This window comes from Aspergillus homomorphus, assembly GCF_003184865.1.
Source record: "Aspergillus homomorphus CBS 101889 unplaced genomic scaffold BO97scaffold_27, whole genome shotgun sequence".
Taxonomy (NCBI): domain Eukaryota; kingdom Fungi; phylum Ascomycota; class Eurotiomycetes; order Eurotiales; family Aspergillaceae; genus Aspergillus; species Aspergillus homomorphus.
In genome coordinates, this window is record NW_020291913.1 from 245036 (window position 1) to 264486 (window position 19451).

At 51.6% G+C, this 19451-nt stretch overlaps 8 protein-coding genes across 8 annotated transcripts; 5 read left to right on the forward strand and 3 right to left on the reverse strand.

Annotated features, from left to right (window-relative positions):
* The first annotated feature begins 220 nt into the window (after nucleotides 1-220).
* On the forward strand, nucleotides 221-1854 carry BO97DRAFT_372068 (NUDIX hydrolase). The gene is made up of 2 exons (XM_025692848.1): nucleotides 221-841; nucleotides 903-1854. The coding sequence occupies exons 1-2, from the start codon at nucleotides 351-353 to the stop codon at nucleotides 1750-1752; spliced, it is 1341 nt and encodes a 446-aa protein (XP_025549894.1). The 5' UTR covers nucleotides 221-350; the 3' UTR covers nucleotides 1753-1854.
* Nucleotides 1855-2118: 264 nt separating this feature from the next.
* BO97DRAFT_372071 (uncharacterized protein) lies at nucleotides 2119-3000 on the forward strand. Its single transcript, XM_025692849.1, has 4 exons — nucleotides 2119-2325; nucleotides 2396-2427; nucleotides 2527-2608; nucleotides 2686-3000. The coding sequence occupies exons 1-4, from the start codon at nucleotides 2230-2232 to the stop codon at nucleotides 2710-2712; spliced, it is 237 nt and encodes a 78-aa protein (XP_025549895.1). The 5' UTR covers nucleotides 2119-2229; the 3' UTR covers nucleotides 2713-3000.
* Nucleotides 3001-3466: 466 nt separating this feature from the next.
* Nucleotides 3467-5032, forward strand: BO97DRAFT_426250 (uncharacterized protein; the record flags this gene model as incomplete). Its single annotated transcript, XM_025697116.1, has 4 exons — nucleotides 3467-3624; nucleotides 3722-3749; nucleotides 3814-4327; nucleotides 4392-5032. The coding sequence occupies 4 exons, from the start codon at nucleotides 3467-3469 to the stop codon at nucleotides 5030-5032; spliced, it is 1341 nt and encodes a 446-aa protein (XP_025549896.1).
* Nucleotides 5033-5942: 910 nt separating this feature from the next.
* Nucleotides 5943-7646, forward strand: BO97DRAFT_393674 (putative tetracycline transporter). Its single transcript, XM_025693938.1, has 2 exons — nucleotides 5943-6133; nucleotides 6195-7646. Exons 1-2 carry the CDS (start codon nucleotides 6065-6067, stop codon nucleotides 7485-7487), a joined length of 1362 nt encoding a protein of 453 aa, XP_025549897.1. The 5' UTR covers nucleotides 5943-6064; the 3' UTR covers nucleotides 7488-7646.
* A 207-nt stretch (nucleotides 7647-7853) lies between these two features.
* BO97DRAFT_393676 (uncharacterized protein) lies at nucleotides 7854-9253 on the reverse strand. The gene is made up of 2 exons (XM_025693939.1): nucleotides 8833-9253; nucleotides 7854-8768 (listed from the first exon to the last, which is right to left on the reverse strand). The coding sequence occupies exons 1-2, from the start codon at nucleotides 9125-9127 to the stop codon at nucleotides 7999-8001; spliced, it is 1065 nt and encodes a 354-aa protein (XP_025549898.1). The 5' UTR covers nucleotides 9128-9253; the 3' UTR covers nucleotides 7854-7998.
* Nucleotides 9254-9417: 164 nt separating this feature from the next.
* BO97DRAFT_372084 (chromosome segregation protein) lies at nucleotides 9418-12507 on the reverse strand. The gene is made up of 8 exons (XM_025692850.1): nucleotides 12335-12507; nucleotides 12104-12261; nucleotides 11904-12055; nucleotides 10891-11837; nucleotides 10699-10833; nucleotides 10516-10647; nucleotides 10166-10464; nucleotides 9418-10112 (listed from the first exon to the last, which is right to left on the reverse strand). Exons 1-8 carry the CDS (start codon nucleotides 12372-12374, stop codon nucleotides 9456-9458), a joined length of 2520 nt encoding a protein of 839 aa, XP_025549899.1. The 5' UTR covers nucleotides 12375-12507; the 3' UTR covers nucleotides 9418-9455.
* Nucleotides 12508-12873: 366 nt separating this feature from the next.
* On the reverse strand, nucleotides 12874-18075 carry yme2 (putative RNA12 protein). The gene is made up of 5 exons (XM_025693940.1): nucleotides 17862-18075; nucleotides 16056-17798; nucleotides 15455-16000; nucleotides 14564-14798; nucleotides 12874-14502 (listed from the first exon to the last, which is right to left on the reverse strand). Exons 1-5 carry the CDS (start codon nucleotides 18049-18051, stop codon nucleotides 13041-13043), a joined length of 4176 nt encoding a protein of 1391 aa, XP_025549900.1. The 5' UTR covers nucleotides 18052-18075; the 3' UTR covers nucleotides 12874-13040.
* Nucleotides 18076-18280: 205 nt separating this feature from the next.
* Nucleotides 18281-19221, forward strand: BO97DRAFT_406742 (uncharacterized protein). Its single transcript, XM_025695475.1, has one exon. It carries the CDS (start codon nucleotides 18349-18351, stop codon nucleotides 19060-19062), a length of 714 nt encoding a protein of 237 aa, XP_025549901.1. The 5' UTR covers nucleotides 18281-18348; the 3' UTR covers nucleotides 19063-19221.
* Nucleotides 19222-19451: the final 230 nt, after the last annotated feature.

Below are 19451 nucleotides of genomic sequence, written 5' to 3' on the forward strand. Positions count from 1 at the left end.
TCAGCTGACTATTGGCTAGCATGGTTGGAGCTATCGCTTTAGTCAACTTGTTGAAAACAACCGGCTGTCAGTCCATTACCATACCGTTTCATTACCAGTGCCCTGTATCTATCACACACCACTTGTACTGTGCTGTACCAACTTGCCCGAGGTAGCCTGGATTTCCACGATAAGTCCCGAACTGATAAGAAACTCAGTCACTCTTCTCATTCTCTTCTCACTTTGACTTCAATCAATTAATGAACTCCCTCTCTCCTCACATTCTTGTTCTATGTATATATATATACTAGATTATGCTGTTATGCTAGATCTTTCTTCTTAATCCCTCTAAACCCGGAATCTCTTACCCAATGGAATCGTCCAGCTCCCCGTCGTCACTGGACTCCGAACCCTTGACTCAACCGCTGCATGACGTGTTATCCAACCTCCATCAACGCCCATATCCTCACGTCCCGAACCCTCCAAACTGCAAGAAACGTGCCTCGGTTGCTCTTATCCTGCGAGTTCGACCTACATACGAACACTGGCCGGAGTCCTCGTCGCAAGTGCCAGACAGTTCAGCCACGGTCCAGCAACGCCTCGACACATTCTTCGCCCAATCGTGGGTTCACAATGGCCAAGCAGAAGCGCTCTTTATCAAAAGAGCGTCGCGCGTGGGAGACAGATGGACAGGTCATGTTGCTCTTCCCGGAGGCAAGCGAGACCCAGAAGATTCGGATGATCGAGCGGCGGCAATCCGGGAAGCCTCGGAAGAGATTGGACTGGATTTAACAACGGAGGATTGTGTTTACGTCGGCAACCTGCCCGAAAGAGTTGTAACCACAAGCCTGGGTACAATACCGTATGTATCTGGCCCGAATTCGTCTCTGTCAAGCGGCTGATACTGACGGGCTCAATCACAGGCTGATGGTCCTGTGCCCTTACGTCTTCCTGCTAACATGCAGTGACTCGCCAACGCTCAAGTTACAACCAACCGAAGTGGCCTCCACCCACTGGGTGCCGCTTAAGGCGCTCTTGTCGTCTTCCCTGCGGACTGTAGAACATGTGGACATGACTCAGCGCCTCGCAAACATGGGAGGCCTCATGGCTCGCATTGCGTCTCGTTCTCTGATGGGCTATATGCAGTTTCCCGCCATTCGCCTAGCCCCCACGGAAAGCCTACAAAGCAATACAACCCCAGGGCTCACTCCCAGGGATGTACAAAATCAATCGTTGTTTCAGCGATTGATGTCATGGGGTAGAAGTAACCCTGCGGACCAGGACATTGGGACCAGTCGCCCACTACTCCTCTGGGGATTGACGCTGGGTATCATGGCAGACTTCTTGGATCTGCTCCCCCCACATACAGCTGTCAAGCTCTGGCATTATCCCAATTTCACGGCACCTGATCTGCGGCTATTGATCAACATTCTCACGTATCGCCTGCGGAAGCGCAATAGACGCTTGGTTGAGAGTGGGATCCGAGCGAATAATACTGCGGCGGACGGTCAAACAGAGGCAGCACCAGTAACAGAGACCCCTAATGATAGGGGCGGCAGTGAAAATAATATCGGAATTGAAGGACTCGGTGTTGGCCAGTATTATGGACCTTCTGATAAGGGTCTCAACGGGAGCACATATGCCTTGGAAATCATGCTCCGAGGGTACTACGATCGGCTGCGGGTCGCACTTTACATCTTCGCAGCGTGGAGAATTGCCCTGGGCTCCACGGCAGCGTTTTACGCATGGAAGTTTCTTCGTCGAGTTCGATGAGGACCCTGCCATGTTTCATCAGGTTTCTGTGTATACCTATCACTTCCTGACTGAGTTGTAAATACCATAGTATAGATAGCTCTCTCACTCTATCAAATCATGAGCTCCACGCCCACGTATGGAGAATCAATTTGAAGCTCCGCTCGCATACCTCACGAAGCAAGGGAGCGAGAGCAGAAAATGGTCACGCTAGCAATTGCTGTTTCTGGACCATAAAGTCCCAGCAAACATGATTCATCCAGCCTAGCTCGTATTGTCATGTACGAACGTATAGACGGTAAATTACAAGCTGCCTCGAGTATTCGTTACGGTAAACAATCTGCTCTTGCCCGCCTTAGCTTATCGTCTCGGAAGCTCGCCGGCGTCAAATGGCTGTGATTGTTTATCAGCACCGATCCACTCGCGTCATTGCTTCTGTTTGAACTTCACCCAGAATCTTCCTCTTCCGCTCCTGTCACCCTGTGTTGTTTGCCCACCATGGCAGCAACGCAGAAGCTCTACCCGCGCGCCACGGTGAAGCGGGTGGTTAAGGCTCACTCCAACCGCAACGTGAGCAAGAACGCTGATATCTTGGTTTGTCTCCTGCTTCCGACACTCCTGTTCGTGATGTAATAGCATCTAATCGCTCTGGGCTTGCTTATAGATCTTCTTGGATTACATGTTGTTTATGCAAGAGTGAGTCGAAATCGATCTCTATCCATATGATTGTCAAGACAAGGCGCGGCAGGGAGGGAATTAAGGCATGGCTGATTACTAAACCGCGTGTTGGTGCAGATTGATGCGAGAATCGTCCATTCAGTCGCGAAAGGTAGGTGAGAAGAATATCTCGCCGAATTCGGTGCGCAAAGTGACCGAGGTATGTCTGTCCGCTACAAGGAGGCTGGTGGGCGCGGTTCCCGGTCGATGCTGACATCTTGTCTTTTGGATGTTTAGAAAACTCTACGGAGGTTCAAGGGCTAGAGCGATGGCAGAAACGATCTATTTTGAATAACCCGCTCGCATCATTTCCTGCTCCTGACTGGAGCAACTCGTCGGTCGGTCGGGCTTTGCGAGTTTGTGCTACATGGGGATTTGTTGAGCTTGCGATAGGTCCACAACCCACTCTCAGGGGATTGTCGCTGTCGGATTCATGCTTCTTGTATGTTATGAAGAGGGAAAGGGTTTGAGTTGACCGCGGCGATCGTGTTTATATAGGCGTTCTTAAGGAGTTCCTCGGTTGATACCCAAATGCATGGATTATTCCACACCAGTTAGACCTGCCCATAAGACAGAGTGGCGATGCAGTAGATCTGAAGCTGTTCTCTCCACATGAAGATCTGATATATACCCTTTGGAAATGCAGAGATAGAGTGTTGACTGTTGCAATGGCTGTCTGGGGTTGTAAGACGTGTTGGGGCTGAGCCAGTGACTTGAGCTGCAGCAGCACGCGACGAAGGCGGTTCGGAAGAGTTCCACCCGCATCTGCCAGCTGCTTTTCCCATTTCCTCCCATCCCATCTCAGGCTTCCTCTTCTGCTTCGTTTGTTCCCACCTTCTCACTTTCACCCCAACACCGTCCTCTTCTTTTCCTCAATTGTGCGCCTCTCCCTTGCGCCCCTACTCAACGCTTGCCTCCCCACTTTTTTTTCTCTTTCTCTCTTCTGCATAGCTTTGTTCTACCATTGTCTGCCTAAGAGTCATATCAGTCCTTCGAGTCATAACACCAAACCAGCATCATGGCTGCCACTTCTGTCAACTCTAACCCTGCTCAACAATCCGATGCTTCGTCCGAGAAGCAACACTCAAACCATGCTTCCAGCCCGTCTATCGTCTCGAAGACTGACACGAACAGCTTGGACAACCTTGATAACCAACACTTCAAGGAATTGCAGAGGTGCGTTTCGATCGACAAGAAACTCCGTCCGCGCATTCGCGGATCCACGATGCTTAAGCCGCCAAAGTTTTACCACTGACTAAGCCCATCATTACAGGAGCTTGCGCAATGCTGTCAAGAAGCTGGTTAGTGCCCTTCGGTAGAGCTCCCACCATCATTCACCGCTTACAATTGCCTCCTTCCCCGCAGAATGCGACCGCCAAAGTCGACGCCATCATTGCTGAGAACCCCGGAAAATCTCTGGACGAGCTTGTTACAGAGAAGAAGATTAATACCGACCAGAAGGCACAGGCTTTGAAGAAGCCCTCTTTGCAAGCCACCGTTGCCCAGCTTGAGGAACAGATTGCCCACCTCAAGGACTTCGCTGCCTATTATGAGGAGCGTCTGGCCAGCCAGAAGGCAGAGCTGGAGAAAACCCACGAAGAGCAACTCGCAGCTCTGCGGGGGCAGGCCGATGCGGATGCCGCAGAATTTAACAAGAAGGATTTCAGCCAGCAACTGTTGGGCCTCAGCAAGTTTCTCTGCGCCGCTGCTACTATGAGACGCTCCGGAGATGAGACTTCAAACGAGAGCCGTGCATTTGAGGGTGTTCTGTACCAGGTATATGGAGGCACTCAAGACGCTGTGTCTTCTATGCTCAAGATCATCGAAGGCGCGGATGAGAAGGTTGTTGGCGTCGACGGCACCACACTGGAGGTCACCTGTGAGTCTTGATAATTATCTAGTCTATTCTTTCTACTCCTTGCTAACCACCTTTGTCTCATTAGATAGCAAGGTGAAGCAGCTCGCTACTGAGCTTGTCCCTTCTACCGAACCCGCAACTACTGAGGCGGCTCCTGAATCGGACCCCACCGTGGCCAATGCAGGCTACACTGAGTTGCAAGACACATCCTACGACAGCAACGCAGCCGCTGCAACCGAAACCGCTACCTCGGAAGAGCAAACCGAACAGGCCGCCCCTCCAGCCCAGACCCTGGCTACCAATGGTGCCAACCAGGTAGCTGAGGCTAGCTGGGACGTCAACGCGACCGGAGTTGTGGAAACTTCGCCAACAGCTGACGAATGGGTCGAGGTGCCGCGGGACCCTGCTGAAACTGAGACTGGGCTTGAGGCTACTCCTGCCGCTGTTGAGGCTGAGGTGATAGCAGATGCGACCATAAACGACACTAGTGCTCAAAGCAACGAAAATGCCGCTGTTCCTAAGTCACAGGATGCCTCTGAGGTCAACACTCAACATCGACGCCAGTCTAGCCGTGGCCGAGGAGGTCGTGGCGGACATGGGCGTGGTCGGGGTGGACGAGGCCGCGGTGAGTTCAGAGGCCGCGGTCGTGGCGGTCGCGGCGGTCGCGGAGGCCGCGGTGGCCTCAATGGTGGCAATGGTTCCTCCGCCCCTGCTGCCAGCCAGTAAAGGCCGTTTTTTTCGGAGTTCATAAGCTGCTGTTCGATTGGAACATTGTGTTACTCCGCATGAGGCACTTGCTCTGCGTTGATCTGACTCCGACTCCAGCGTCATTCTGCCTTGCTATTCATCAAGCTTTTTGACCTCGCTTTCCTCTGTCTCCTTCTACCTCATCCTGGGATATTTTTCTTCTTCTCTCCGAAATACTAATAAACTCATGGTTCATGGTGGTGTCATGGTTCACGAACGCAATGACTCTTGAAATGATTTACAGCAAGGTTCACTCAGAGTCAAGATGATGGCACGGTCTCCCCACCTCGCTGCTGTCTTCGCTCTGCTTCTCTTTTGGATCATCTTCCCAAAAGTTCCTGTTGTATATGTCTGCAGTTATTGAGCGTGCATATTAACTTCTGCGATTTTCTCACCTTTTATCTTCTTCTATCTCGGCTGCAAAATCCGCTTCAGTTTGGTCATTTCGCCTACAGGTGGTGATGCTACTTGCATCACCTTGCATTGTACTTCTCATGTATTCTATTTCCGATCATCGTGTTGACGTGTTGACATATGGAGACGGGGTTTGGACGGATTGCGGTGGAGAGGGAGTGAGGAGACACTGGCTGTAGACGGCCAGGAATCGAGCTTGATCAGGAGTTTTGAATGCTGTAACAGCTAGACAATGGAAACAGACGTGATCCACTCCTGAGTACTTATGGCTTACTTGGATATGCAATTACGTAGACTATACTTAGTAGAACAAACAATAACTAAAAGATAAGTAGTACTCCATCGATAAGAGCTCCGTCCGAGCTATCCGAAAAAGGCAATGCCGCGGGTAGGGTATAGGGCTATGACATAACGGGCGGCGGAGATGCCATCTTGACTCTCTCCTTGTCTCTGTCTGTTCTTTTTGCATCAGGCAACCCTCTCGACCCTCACTCCCCGTTCTTTTTCTTTCTTGCATTCGTTCCCATCTCTGTAGTTCCTCTTTCTGTCTTTTTTCTCACTTCTTCTTCTATCCCGATTTAATCTCAATTGATCGTCATGGCGTTACCCGCAGAGCAGCGGAAGAAGATCCTTAAGGTCTTGATGACCTCTTTACTTTTGGATTTGGTATGTATCTTAACCCATTTATAAAGCTTAGGGGTAGCGCGCGCTGACAGTAAGGCTTTAGATATCCTTTACTTTTATTCTTCCACTCTTTCCTTCCCTACTCACATTTTATCGTAACCAAGACCCGTCCCCGAATTCGCTTCTCAACCGCCTTTTTCACTACTTAAACGCCTATAAGAACTCCTTTGCGAAGCCCATCGATTCGCGCTATGACATTGTCCTTCTTGGTGGGGCGCTTGGCTCGCTATTCTCTTTTTTGCAGGCGCTCGCAGCTCCCTTCATCGGCCATCTCTCAGATAAACACGGCCGCAAGACCGCCCTTCTTTGCTCGATGGTCGGCAACACACTCAGCGTGGCTCTCTGGGTCACCGCGACAGACTTCCGCACCTTTCTCGCCAGTCGCATCATTGGCGGTCTCAGCGAGGGCAACGTGCAGCTCGCGAATGCCATTGCTACAGATATCAGCGACCCCAGCCAACGTGGCTCGACCATGGCCCTAGTTGGTGTTTGTTTCAGTATTGCCTTTACCTGCGGGCCCGCGCTGGGCGCAGCCCTCTCCAATATCACTACCGTGGCCGCCAATCCCTTCGCGACTGCCGCGGGCGTTTCGCTCCTCCTTATTGTCGCAGAAACTGCGTACCTGTACTTTTGTCTCGCGGAGACTCATCCCCGATTCACAAAGCTTGTACATGTCTCGAACACGATCGAAATCAACAACACCACTTCCCAACCTCCCGCTACTACAACTCGCAAGGCCGAACTCAAGACACATACAAATAACCCCGCTCTCCTCAATCTGATCCACTTGCTCTTCCTTCTTCCGTTCTCAGGGCTCGAATTCTCCCTCCCCTTCTTAACGGCTACCTTCTACGTAGGAAGCAAATCCAGCCCTTCCGCCTTAAACGGCCGTCTTCTCTCTATGATGGGTCTTATTGCTTCCCTTCTTCAGGGTACCGTGGTCCGCCGCCTGCCGCCGCTCAAAACTGTGCGCATCGGCGTCATCGCATGCACCGTCTCTTTTTTCATGCTTGCGCGCGTCACTTCGTTGGGTGGTCTCTATGCTGCGGGTGGGCTGTTGGCTATCACCAGTGCGACGGTCGTCACGGGGCTGAACAGCTTGGGGAGTTTTGAGGCGCAAGAGGAAAATCGGGGTGCCGTGTTGGGGAGGTTGAGGAGTTGGGGACAGGTGGGACGCGCGGCGGGACCGTTGCTTTTCTGCTCGTTGTTCTGGTGGATGGGGCGAGAGGTTGCATACATGGTTGGGGGTTGTGCCATGCTGGTGGTCTGTGGAGGAGTTTTTGTTTTGTTGAAAGAGCCTGTTGTTGGTGGGCGTCAGGGTTCTAAGAAGAAGTAATCCCTGTTACTTCTCCTTGGCTTTGGACCTTACCCCGGGCTCTGACGTGATATGAACGTCCGCTTCATGTACCATACGTGCATTCTTGCACAACTGTCACCATTTCTGGATTCGATAATGGATAGATCTATAGAATCATGGTACCGCTCACTGGCTGGCCCAGTGGCGTTACTTTATTATTATCACTAGATTGCATCTCAATGCACAAAGTTTCAATCATTATTCATTACCCAAGTGACATTATTTACATACACTGTAATCCGGTAAAGTACAGGAAAGGAGATGAGATGGGTCAAGCATCATCGAACGGGGATGAGCTGGAATAACAGCCATCCAAGCATCCGTCAAGCCAAGGTTTTTCTTGGGGGGGGGGGGGGGCAAAGTCAAAGCGCAAAGTGTTCGTCGCCTTCCATCTTTCATGCCTCCACGCTAGCGAACCCGCTTGGGACGGCCGCATTACAGCATATACCAGTACAGCACAATTGCAACCGGCTCCGATAACGATCAGGCGTCACCCCTTCCGACGCTCGTAGAAGGCGCTCTCCCGCGCAAAGACATGGCATCTCTGATGAGGATGACATCCCTGGAAGGCCAAACCCGGCTCAGCAGGCGACGGGTCTAGCGATTCCCTGGCCTTCCCAATCAACCAGTCCGCCAACGTGACAAATTTCGGGGTCCGTTCCCATCCGCAAGCGTCGTCAGCATGTTCGATCGTGTGCGACGAGATACGTCCCTCCTCATCGAACGAGAAAATAAACAACCCCGTGAACTGTTCCTCCTTGGAGAGCTTGAAGATCGGAGCATCACCGCCCAGCAACACGCTGAGACCCTTGTTCTCGCCGGTTTTGGACGAGGATGGCCCGGAGGTGCTGGGCGAAGTCGGGGAGGGGTTGCTCGGAAAAATGGGATGCGGGTTGGAAGTAAAGGAGGGACGGTGATGGCGATGATGTTCGCTGCGCGGTTCGGTCCGCCAGCGCACGACTAGGCGCTCGTCACTGCCGTCGTGCTCGCCGCGGGCGTAGCGGGCAGGATCTAGCACGGTGCCAGCGCGGACAATACGCTCGCTGATGATCTGAAGTTTGACATTGCCGAGGAGGGGTAGGCTGCTCCAGGCGACAGGGACGGTCCAAAGGGCGGCTCGGTAGAGAGTTCGTCCTTTCACGGTTGGGAGATGGGGATGTGTGGAGGGGAAGAGGTGTAGGGTTATGCTGGGGGAGAGTATCTTGGGTGGAAGAGGATTGGTGAGGATGTTCGAGAGGAGGGGTGAGAGGGTTCGAAGAGCTGTCCAGACAGTCCATGTCAGTAAGATCTGCATCTTAATACGAGGAATTATCACAAAGCTTACTCTTCCCTAGCTTAAGGATTCGCTCGTCTGGTATCTCATGATCCTCCCGTGGCCGTTCGAATCCGTCGAACCCGGATGGTCGGAGTCCGGTATGCGAGAATAATGTGGGCGACACGGACGCCAACTGGGGCCCATGCTGAGCCTCATGCTGGGCTAAGGGCCGCGGAGATGAGGAGAGATAGAACTGATGAGGAGGAGAAACGCAGAAACTGGGGATGGAGGCACAACTGGTGGGATGTGCACCTCGTCTGCTTCGTCGCGCGCAAGAAAGCGCAGGACCAGCAAGCTTCGGCATCACGGAGTCTTGGGAAAGGTGGACGCGACTCTCATCCAGGAAGCCTTTGCCAAGAATTCATCATACAGCATTGCAAAGCACAGTCAAGCCATGTAGCTAAAACAAATATGATCAAGTTGATTGACAATGAGGAAGGCGAAGGAAGACGAAGAGGGACTTGATTTGGCCGGAAATAGTTGTGATTGGTCCTTCGGCCATGACGTCGGGCCGGCCGTCGGCAAGTTAGTGGCCTCAGGCCGTCACTTTTGAAGGGATTCGCATGCATTGGTGGTATCTATGATAATGATTATGTGGCAGTCATACACATCAAACGGGCCATGGCCCACACCTAAAATCTATCATCATCCTCCCCAAGATACCGTTTCTCGGCTAGCTCTCGGATTTTGTCTTCCAGGACGCCCCGGCCATACCGTTCGGCCACCTTGACAGCTGCCTCAACCATTTTGCCGTTGCGGTCCCTCATCATCTGCACAAGTTCTAATGCCTTCATACCTCTCTCCTCACCCTCGCGGCATTCCACCGCGAGAAGTTGTAGCAGAATCTTATCCACTTCAACCTCCTTCCGAGCCAGCTCAGCGCGCTGACCTGCCGTAGCGTTGGTGGTTGACACAAGGTCTTCGAATAGTGACAGCAAGATGCTTCCTCGGACAAAGGCCTCCTCAAATCGAGCTCCGTCATGTCGGCTCGAGCCACCTTCCTCGTCGTCTTCGGTTACCTTGCCTGGTGTGTCGGAGATTGGAATGCGAAAGTCGAATTCGCTCAGCAGCGGCCGGGGAAAGTACGGGTACTTATCCCCTCCCTTGAGGATAATGCAGTGAAACTTGTCCTGAGCCACAGCAACCGGCCAGTAAGTTTCCTCTTTCCGTCCGCTTGCTAATCTTTCCAGCTGCTTGGTGTCCAGCAGGGGGACCCACCGAGCTTGACCGTTGTTACGCCAGTGCTGAAGGACAAGCAGAACACCTTCGGAGTCGTAGATGCATGGGTCCTGTAGGTTGAAGTCAGTGTCAAAGTCCAGTGTAATCTGCTGAAGTGACTCACTCCACTATCAGAAAAGAAGACGGTCCGCAACTCGGTCCCTTCGGGAAGGGCGACAACGTCCTCGTTCTGGCAAATCTCGTCCCGCTTCACATTCTCTACCGAATATCGTAGCGTTGCTGTGCGGCCATCGCTGCCCAATGGGCCATTGCCCACGGTCATAATGTAGTCGCGCCATGCAGCACAAGTGACAGCTGGGCTCTTCTGTCGGTACACCTTGAAAGGAGTACCGAACAATGTGTATACACGGACGTAGTCCTTGGTCGTTACAGCTACGATGTAGGAATCACTGAGCGCCAGCGCTGTTTTGACACATTAGCGAAGCCTGGCCACCAAGTCACTGATATCCTTACCTCTGATAAATTCGCCCTTAGGCAACTGCGTTCGCCAGTCTGCCCGGGTTGTCCATGTCTCATGGGGACGATAGAAGATCGTCGCCGGACTGCCGTCCGTAGGATTATTAGAGAACAGAGTTCCGTTGTCATCTAGAGAATGTTAGCTCGATATGTGGTACCAATGTGTCTGCTTCGACCTACTAAGACAAGCTCGGTCGTAAAGGTATGGATCTGTGAAGTGGAAATCACGGTGAAGCTCACGATCATAAAATTCCACTGTAATGGTGTTATGGGTTTCCTGGTCGACGGTCCAGACGCAACCAGTAAGGTTCAGGCCTTGAACAGTCAGTATTTATATCGGAAAATTATTCTGGTTGCTCCGAGAACACATACAAAGGTAGCGTCTGTTGCCACGCCAAGGTGTGCTTCCTGGTTGGAGAGGGGGGTGGATCTTCGGCTTCGCAAAAGAGGTCAGAACTCGCTTGTCGGTATGGCCATCAATTTCATCGATGTGTGAGCCTGCACGCTTGCCGAACCCATTGATATCCTCCGCGTAGCCAGCTCCATCATCATCCTCGACAAAATCATCCATACCAATATCGCCATTCAGGATATCATCAAGAGAGTCTAGACTGCCGGCTCTTTCCCTCCGTTCAACGGTTTCCTTCGGTCGGTTCGCCAGTGGCCGCCTCACGTTATCGGAGATTTCTGTCAAGGCTCCAGAAAAGATTGGCGCAGCCTGGAGTGGCTTCTGCAGCAGCGGCTGATGCTCCTTGGAAACGAAATCATCGTAGATAAAGAGCTCTCCATCAGACGTTGTGAACGAGACCGAATTCTTCGTCGGATGCCAAGCGAGGTTTATCACATTAGCGAATTCGTAGCGTTGTAGGATCTTCTGCGTCTTTGTCTCCCATAGCAAGATCTGACCATCCTCACCAGCAGTGGCAAAAAGCGCACCATTTGGCGACCAATTGAGCGCTGTGACCTGTCCGCTATGACCCCCAGCAAACACCTTTTCCTTCTTCCACTGGCCCGTAGAGAAGATGGCAATATCTCGGGTCGCTTCGGCAGACGCAAAAGCCGTTCCATCAGGATGCCAGACAATCCGCGATGTAGCTTCAGCCTCCGGTTCAAGTCGTCTAATCACTCCGTCCAGCTTCTGCACCAATTCGGGCTCGTCCGAAAGTGTCGAGTAGATATAAAGGAGGCCGTCCGTGCAAGAGACCGTGACGTATCGGCCGCTCGGGTCAAAGGTGACGTGCTTGGCGCCTTTCGACTGCTCCCGCAGATATTTAACTTTGGTCATATCCTCAATGTTGACGATCTTCACTGTAAGCTCACTAGAAGCAGAATAACGTCAGCCACCGCAACAAATCACACGCACTAGGGGTGCCAGTTCTACTAACTCGCTCGCTACAGCAGCCCATTCACCATCTTTCGAGATTGCAATATCTCGTATAGGAAGCATGCATCGTACCAAAAGCTTCACCATCCTGCCTGAATCGATCTCGTATTGCCAGACCGTGCCGTCTTCTGCGCCCATGATGAAATATTCATTCTGCACATGATTAGCTTGCAACAAGGCAATTAGGAAAGCAGAGCATACAGTAGCACCGATACCCAGATGCCCATCGACGCCCTCGTCAATCGTCTTTGGCTCGCCATCCTGTCCCACCGTATAGATGCGAATTGCGGAATTCGAACCGCCAGTGACTACCCGCTGGCCATCTGGAGTATAGGCTAGTACTGTTGTCCCCGGAGTATCTGTATGATTTGATGTTAGTCAGTCATCGATAATTTTGCGTAAAGCGATAAAGAAGTGAGCGATTATACTTACGGGCAGGTCTGCCCCTGGGACGCATCGCTTCGGAGGACATGATGATGTGGCCCCGGGGGATTCTTGAACAGGCACCGGATATCCAAGAACGAGGATGTAACGAGTGAAGAAATCTGTCAATAGAGGTTTCCCAAGGTCTCAAGCCCAGCCAGTTGTCGCCTGCAGCCTATGATTGTGCATGTTCATCCTGCCGCGGCGAGACTGCCCGGTGACGCGCTTCGTCAGCACGCGTCCGACGCGTCTACCGCTCGAAGCCTGTACTTTAACTTGATCGGGTTAGTAATCAGGGCTTAGGGCAAGTCCCCAGGGCTACCCCCTCCTGTTCATTTACTATCTTGCTCAACAAGTCACCTAAATACAAATCCTAATTTGTCCATTTAAAGCTCCACTGAATAAATTGGGACTAACGGCTCGGCTGTTCTGAAGCGGAAGAACCTCGGAGCCTCCTGCATTAATATATGGGACTCATTCACCGAACGCACACGTGCCTGTTGCCTTGATTGTCAATACCTGCCAGGTGCTTGCACCGAGATGCTCATCCGGAAGGCCCCGAACTCATAGATCCAAAGCAAGAGTTAGTCCATACGTAAGATGGTTTCGTGGGTCTTATGATAAGGGGCTTCTTGAATTTTGGCATACTATTAAAGGCTATAAGATCAAACACCGTGTATATGCAGAAACAAGTGTGTATCCCAGCACCCATAGATTAAATGCGTTGTCGCATGCGCACTCTGATGTCAGTCTTCGGCAAGAAGGCTGCAGCGGATGGTCTATGCTGGGGTATCACAAAGGCTTGGCCCTCGGCGGGTTCGACGTCCCACAAGGCAATGATCGCAGCAGAGAATGCCAGGAGCTTTCGCTCTGCGAAAGCGCGGCCTTTACACCCTGAGACGCCACCGCCGAACGGTTTGATGATATCCATAGTCGCTTTCTTCTCACCGGTTTCGGGGTCGGTCGAGACAAACCTGAGTGGATCAAATTGGCTAGGGTTGGAGAAATATCGGGGGTCGTGGTGGATGACGGCATGAGGAATGATAATAGCATCACCTTTCTCGAATTTGTACGAACGAGGCTGTGACAATCCATCCAGCGCCGCATCTTCTTCGGATTCAGTCACAGTAAAATCTGATGTGACGTTTCGAAATGACAGAGATGCAGAGTCCAGGCGCAAAGTCTCATAGAAGCTCGCCTTCAAGAGGAGGCAGGAGTTGATAAGACCTTCCGTATCGATGGACATTCGAGGAGGCTCGTTGAATGGGAGACCGGTTTCCTCCCTGCTAGGCCGGTTTATCTTGATAAATGGAGCAATCTCCTGACGAATCTCGTCCAAAAGGGCACTATCAGCATATATGCGAAGAAGATGCCAGAAGACCACGTTGGGGGAGTTTGAGTTCATGGCCCAAAACAAAGACAGATGTGCGGGAGCGCTAGATCTGGCAGAAAGCCCCAGACTTTTGCACTTCCGAATTCGTTCCTTCAAGGGCTCTGAGATATCATCCAGATCCCTAAAGTCAGCGCCAGGATCCAAGCCATCATCCCAGGCTAAGAATGCTTTCTGGAATTCCGTCAGGACTTCCAAAAGCCGATCACGGGAAGCATGTGCCGCAGATACACCGGGATGCAATAGCCGAGGAAGCCCCGTGGATACGGCGAGAAAATGATTGTCAAGGGTAAAAATGTCGGGAAGCAACGTCGGGTTGGCTTCCAGTATACTCTCTCCTGTAAAGATAGCCGTGGTGATATGACCGACAAAATGACGAATTAGAGCGAAAAAGTTGACCTCGCAGACAAGTATGTCATCCTGTCCAACGACCAGTGCTTGACTGCCTCGCTCCCATTGCATCTGGTCGACTATGCTGCGGCAATTCGTGACCAGATTAGGGGTCTGCCGCTCAATCAAGCGGGTAGCAGTCTGGGTACCTTCTGTTAGGAAGGGTTCACGCATGAGAAGGTTAGGCACGCTGTGACTGAGTGCATGGTGGTCTGCAGGACTCAGACTGCGGAGCGCACCACGATCGCCGAACACCGTTCGTAAGGCATAGTTGATTAACTCCGCCGAAGAGATACATCGGGCGGTAAAGACTGATTTGACTAATGAAGGGGCGACAATTGTGGTATGCTTCGTGCCACCCATATAAATGCCAAAAACAGGCTCATGCATGGATTCCCTAAATATCAAGGTCAGCTCATTCTCGAGGGGTTTCAGAAGAGGTGTGCTGGAAAACTGACCTGGCATCCCTAATCAGCTTGACATGGTCCCGGGCGAAGGATAAACCATGACCTATCCAAGGAAGCCAGTAAGGCACCATTCGAACAGAGCGTGTAAGTCCCGCCTCGGTTCCACTGCCGAGGCGACTTTGCAGCCCGCTGACGAGACGAGTCGCCACGCAAATTGATACCAGAAGAGCCACCCATGTAGCCCACCCCACGCTGTTGAAAGCATCGCGTGCCAATTGAAGAAGTCCTCCAGCCGTTAGATAATATCCTTCCATTTTTTGAGCAGAAGGGCAAGTAGCCCCCAAGGAAATCGATGATGGTGCAAATCGGGACAGGGGTAAACCTGGTCGGCCGTCCCACAATAGTCATATAATATGTAAGACTTGAAGAATAGTTTTAAACCAAAGAAGTCAGGCATTACCTGAAGTGCAGCAAGAGAGAATCAAACAACCTGATGCTGCTCAGGCCGCGGAGAATTTATGCAAAGAAGTAAGGTCGACTTGCAGATGCAATGGGGGCTACGGTACGGTAAGATTACCGTTTGCTTATCTCAGCAGCACCATACTGCCTTGTTTTCGAGGCGACATTTGAAGTTTTGGGAAGCTCAACGACTGGCGGGATCTCCAATGGCTAAACTCTGATCCATCACATCGGAATTTGGACTTATCTGAACAGGCTTTGATCTGAAGCAGGTCAGATCCAGCCTCAAATAAAACATCCATCTGCTCAAGGTCTTCGGTTGGTGAGATAGGTCTACAGGGGGTTGACACTGCGGTCCAAGACTTGATTCAACAGATGACTCTACCTGGTCATCGACAACTGAGATTATGTACAGTTTACACTGCCTATTACTACAATCATAACGCTGAACCACGAACCCACCGCACCCCGGTTAATGTTCACGCCGCAGAATCTTCTGCAAGATTGCACTCTCCCTCTCATACTTGCTCACCTTGTTCTGTGAATTGTAAATCTTATCCAGGAGCCACTTGATCCGGCTGGCGAGCTCCCAAGGTTGTTTGGGCAGCGTCCCCAGAAGTTGCAACTCCTCCTCGTACTTGCTGATACTCTTGTTTTCCACGCTAATAAGTTGTTTAATAACATCGAGATCCAGACGGCTGCTCAGTGTCTTATTCTCAGTGAGCCGTTTGAACACGGCTCGATACACGGGCTTGCCGGGCTTGACCACGTCAGGGCAGCCATTGACCGAGCTGATGGAAATTAGTTCCGCTTGCTCAAGAGCACGCAGAGACGCCTCTCCGCTGTCTTTGAAGAGGTCCGAGAGGAGGATCTGGTTGTAAGGTAGTGCTGCATCCTTAGCGTTGGCAAGCGCCTTGATCAAATGCCAGGCTTGCTCCTGGGTCCAAGGTTTCGAAGCCGCATCATTACCCAAGATAAACATTTTCAAGATTTCAGAGGCTGATTGTTCGATTATGCGAGTGACGGCGGCTGGTTATATGTGTCAACCACTCAACCCAACCATGTATTAGCGTCTCGCACTCACCTAGAGGAGTTTCTCCAGCTTCAATTCGTCGTGCCATGAATTCAAGGTCAGTGACTCGACCTCCTAACACCTCAATACAGCTGTCCAGATCTGACAGGCTACCAGGGTCGGCTTTTTGTTTTGTGCCACTCTTGGATTCATACTCTAGATGACTGAGCACAAACTTTCTTCCTACCTCCGGTGAGCAGTCTCCCAGAGAAATGGTCCGGAATACCGAGTTGGGGAGGGCCTTGCTCAATGGCTTGGAGAACGAGACGTCGGTCGTGAGGAAGATTACATGAGCGATGTTCCCAGTGGTCAGCCCAGCGGCCCATTCAGTGAGTTTCTCATACACTACACTGTCTTCGGAAAAGTTGTGCAAAAAGTTGTCGATAACCACCACTGGACGCTGCTCGGGATGAGCCTCTAGGTATTCTTCGTCGCTCAGATGGGACTCCTTATCATCGTTTCTCTTGTTCTCCAATGCCACCTTTTTGAGGGCAGTGGCGGTATTCTGCCATATCTTGCTGAGCTGTGCATCTAGGGTCTCTGAAAACCCGGCTTTCGTGCCAATCATACCCTGGGCAGCTAGGTCCATGAAACTGCTCATGCTATTCATCCAGGAGAAAATCGGTCGATATCCTACCTGGCTAGCAGCACGGGAAATTTTAGCAGAGTCACCTTTTGCATCCTGGATCTGTTTACAGTCGATGACGACCTTGTATCTGTAATTTTCTAGAGCACGATCCAGCACAAGCTCTCGCTTTCCGGTGCCGCGAGGACCGTGGATGACAATGAACGTTTCAGCATTTTCCATCAGCCACGACTGTAACTGGGCGATATCACCTTGGCGGTCTTCCCAAATGGCCGTGAGCCGGCGCGGGTCAGACTCGCGGCGACCGAAATAGATGATGTTTGCCTTGTTCACCTGGTTCCGGATCCAGCGCAGGATGCTGTTTTCTTCTTTTTGCAATGTGGCCTTGATCTTCATCTCGATGAAGAATGTTCGGATTGGATCGAAAACTGTTACTGTGATGGCTGCAATGAGAGCGGCAATAACGGGGATCACTATCCTCGGATGATTCAAGAGCCAGTCCTTGATCATAGACAGTTTAATGTTGGCCTCATACTTGATCTTGACCCTTGTGCCGGATTTTCCACCACCTTCCTGCTCCGGGATGGTAAAACCGTGCACGCAGTTTTTGGCCATCACGGCGTTACTCGCGCGGGAGAACACGATGAAGGCATATCTGGGTGTAACTTTGGAATCGGACGGTTGCCTCTCTATGTCTCTCAACTTGCCGTATCTGCGGAACACACTATACAAGGCCTCGGTTGTCGGTTCTCCTGCTGCTCCATCAGCAGAAGCTGGCAGGAATTCGACTCTAAGCCGTGGTGTGGGGATCCGGTACAGGTCCTCAATCCAGGGCCTGCCATGAACATGGGCCACATTGACTTCCTGAAACGGATTAAACCAGGGCCTGATCGGATGATCTTTCAAGTGGCTCTGGATCGCGGTTACGATGTCCAAGTCCCTGAGACCATCTTTGCGGTTATACTTCACAAACGCACCGCCTTCTCTGAAGCGGGGGACGATCTCCCAAATGTCGATATCCAACTCCTGCGGGAAGACGCGCCGAATTATGTGCAGGGGATCAGAAGCCGCTAGATGTGGCCGGTTAATACGCTTCAAGACTTCTTCGTATGACCGACTACCACTAAGAGGCCCTTGTAGCAGCCATTGTAACCTTGAAGGGAAAATATCTAGACAAGATGTACGTTAGCATAGAACAGTGGCGAACTGCAAATCTGAAGGGCTGATCGTACTGTTCACAAAGATAAGCCCCTCATTGTCCTTCACTTCAATGTGACCTGTTTCGACATGGGTGATAAGCGAAGAGGTACTGCTCAGTCTGGCGAGGATTCCTTTAGATGGTGCGACGATAGACGGTCGACTGGGATGCGCATGGACTCGATAACCCCATGGCTTCACAATATGTACCGGAGCTCGCATCATCTCTGCGACTGCGAGAGATGAAAGAACGATGGTCTCACGACCAGGTTCCTGGTTCATGGAGCATACTATGACGTCGCTGGGGAACAGTTCGTTGTCTGCCAATACAGTCCGCGACGTTCTCGTAACAGTGTGGACGTGCGGCCCCCGCTCCGGTACGGTCACGCTACGTTTCTCACAAAATACAATACTAGCACCAATCAGAGCTCGTCAAGTCGCATCCGTCCCTTCGATTCAACTCCGCCCGACGGTCGACTCAAGCCTCAAACAACAACTTTTTAAACACTGGTCAGCGTGACAATGGGCTGGTGGTGGAATACCTCTCCTAAGGAGAGCGAGTCTCAGACTTCGTCTCCCGCTCCGCCCGGCCTTCCCAACTCCCGTCTACCATCCGAACCTGCAAATGTGTCTGCACTGTCTACATCAGCACCAACAGAGCAGCCCCGAACGTTAAGTCGCGAAGAGCAAGCCGACGCAGAATGGAAGAGCTTAATCGCAAGCCTCGAGAGTGATGTTAACCAGCATGCACAAAAACAACTGCATACTTCACAAGACACATCGTCCCCTAATCCCGCATCATCAACTGACCCTCAATCTCCACCGAACTCCATCGCCCCCGACTCTCTCTATCCTGATACCATGTCCTGTCGCTCCGCTTTTGATTACGCCTTCTTCTGTCAATCATTTGGCGGTCAGTTTGTGAACGTATACCGATACGGTGAGCTGCGGTCTTGCAGCGAGCACTGGAAAACCTTCTGGTTCTGCATGAAAAGCCGCAACTGGGGTGAGGAACAGCGCAAGAAGGCAATCCGAGATCATAACCGGAAAAACGCTATCAAATACAAGACAGGGCCCAGCAGTGAGGATGTCTGGGATGTGCGTACTGAACCTGTTGGCGAGTGCTTCAACGGCGACTTCGCCGCGCTCGAAAGGGAGATCAAGGCCGCCGAGGAGGCAACAGCCAGTCAGAAGGCGGCGTCGGCAGCAGGCGAAGCGACGTCAGCATCGCCATGAAAGAAATTTCTCGTTCACTGAATGCCTCTTCCCTGCCCCGTGTTATGTTTATATCTTCTTTGTCCCTTTTTCATGGGCATGGATGGATGTCAGACTGTTGATATCATGCTAGAGTTCCGATACCTGTCCCTGGGGGATGTTGTACAATAGAATATCCAGATCAATCAAAAGGGTGATGATAATGACTCGTCCAAACAACCAAAAGCGTTCGTTTGTTCCTTTTCGACCGGCTTGGAGATCAAAGAAGTCGACCGTTGTTTTCGAGCCACGCAGCGGTCTTCTACCTGTCAAAACTCTTTGTTAGCCAAACAAACCTTTGTGCTTATTGTCTTGTTCAACGGTGATTTTGTCTAAGGATGAACAACCTCAAAAAGGACCTGCATGCGCTC

Coding starts and splice junctions, on each gene's coding strand:
- BO97DRAFT_372068 (XM_025692848.1), top strand. CDS start 351: ATGGAATCGTCCAGCTCCCCGTCGTCACTGGACTCCGAACCCTTGACT. Junction 842..902: donor ACAAGCCTGGGTACAATACC/GTATGTATCTGG, acceptor GCTCAATCACAG/GCTGATGGTCCTGTGCCCTT.
- BO97DRAFT_372071 (XM_025692849.1), top strand. CDS start 2,230: ATGGCAGCAACGCAGAAGCTCTACCCGCGCGCCACGGTGAAGCGGGTG. Junction 2,428..2,526: donor TACATGTTGTTTATGCAAGA/GTGAGTCGAAAT, acceptor GTGTTGGTGCAG/ATTGATGCGAGAATCGTCCA. Junction 2,609..2,685: donor CGGTGCGCAAAGTGACCGAG/GTATGTCTGTCC, acceptor TTGGATGTTTAG/AAAACTCTACGGAGGTTCAA.
- BO97DRAFT_393674 (XM_025693938.1), top strand. CDS start 6,065: ATGGCGTTACCCGCAGAGCAGCGGAAGAAGATCCTTAAGGTCTTGATG. Junction 6,134..6,194: donor CCTCTTTACTTTTGGATTTG/GTATGTATCTTA, acceptor GTAAGGCTTTAG/ATATCCTTTACTTTTATTCT.
- BO97DRAFT_393676 (XM_025693939.1), bottom strand. CDS start 9,127: ATGCCGAAGCTTGCTGGTCCTGCGCTTTCTTGCGCGCGACGAAGCAGA. Junction 8,769..8,832: donor AATCCTTAAGCTAGGGAAGA/GTAAGCTTTGTG, acceptor CTGTCTGGACAG/CTCTTCGAACCCTCTCACCC.
- BO97DRAFT_372084 (XM_025692850.1), bottom strand. CDS start 12,374: ATGTCCTCCGAAGCGATGCGTCCCAGGGGCAGACCTGCCC. Junction 12,262..12,334: donor TCCCAGGGGCAGACCTGCCC/GTAAGTATAATC, acceptor CAAATCATACAG/ATACTCCGGGGACAACAGTA. Junction 10,648..10,698: donor TTACGACCGAGCTTGTCTTA/GTAGGTCGAAGC, acceptor AACATTCTCTAG/ATGACAACGGAACTCTGTTC.
- yme2 (XM_025693940.1), bottom strand. CDS start 18,051: ATGATGCGAGCTCCGGTACATATTGTGAAGCCATGGGGTTATCGAGTC. Junction 17,799..17,861: donor GGGGCTTATCTTTGTGAACA/GTACGATCAGCC, acceptor CATCTTGTCTAG/ATATTTTCCCTTCAAGGTTA. Junction 14,503..14,563: donor AAGCTGATTAGGGATGCCAG/GTCAGTTTTCCA, acceptor CTTGATATTTAG/GGAATCCATGCATGAGCCTG.
- BO97DRAFT_406742 (XM_025695475.1), top strand. CDS start 18,349: ATGGGCTGGTGGTGGAATACCTCTCCTAAGGAGAGCGAGTCTCAGACT.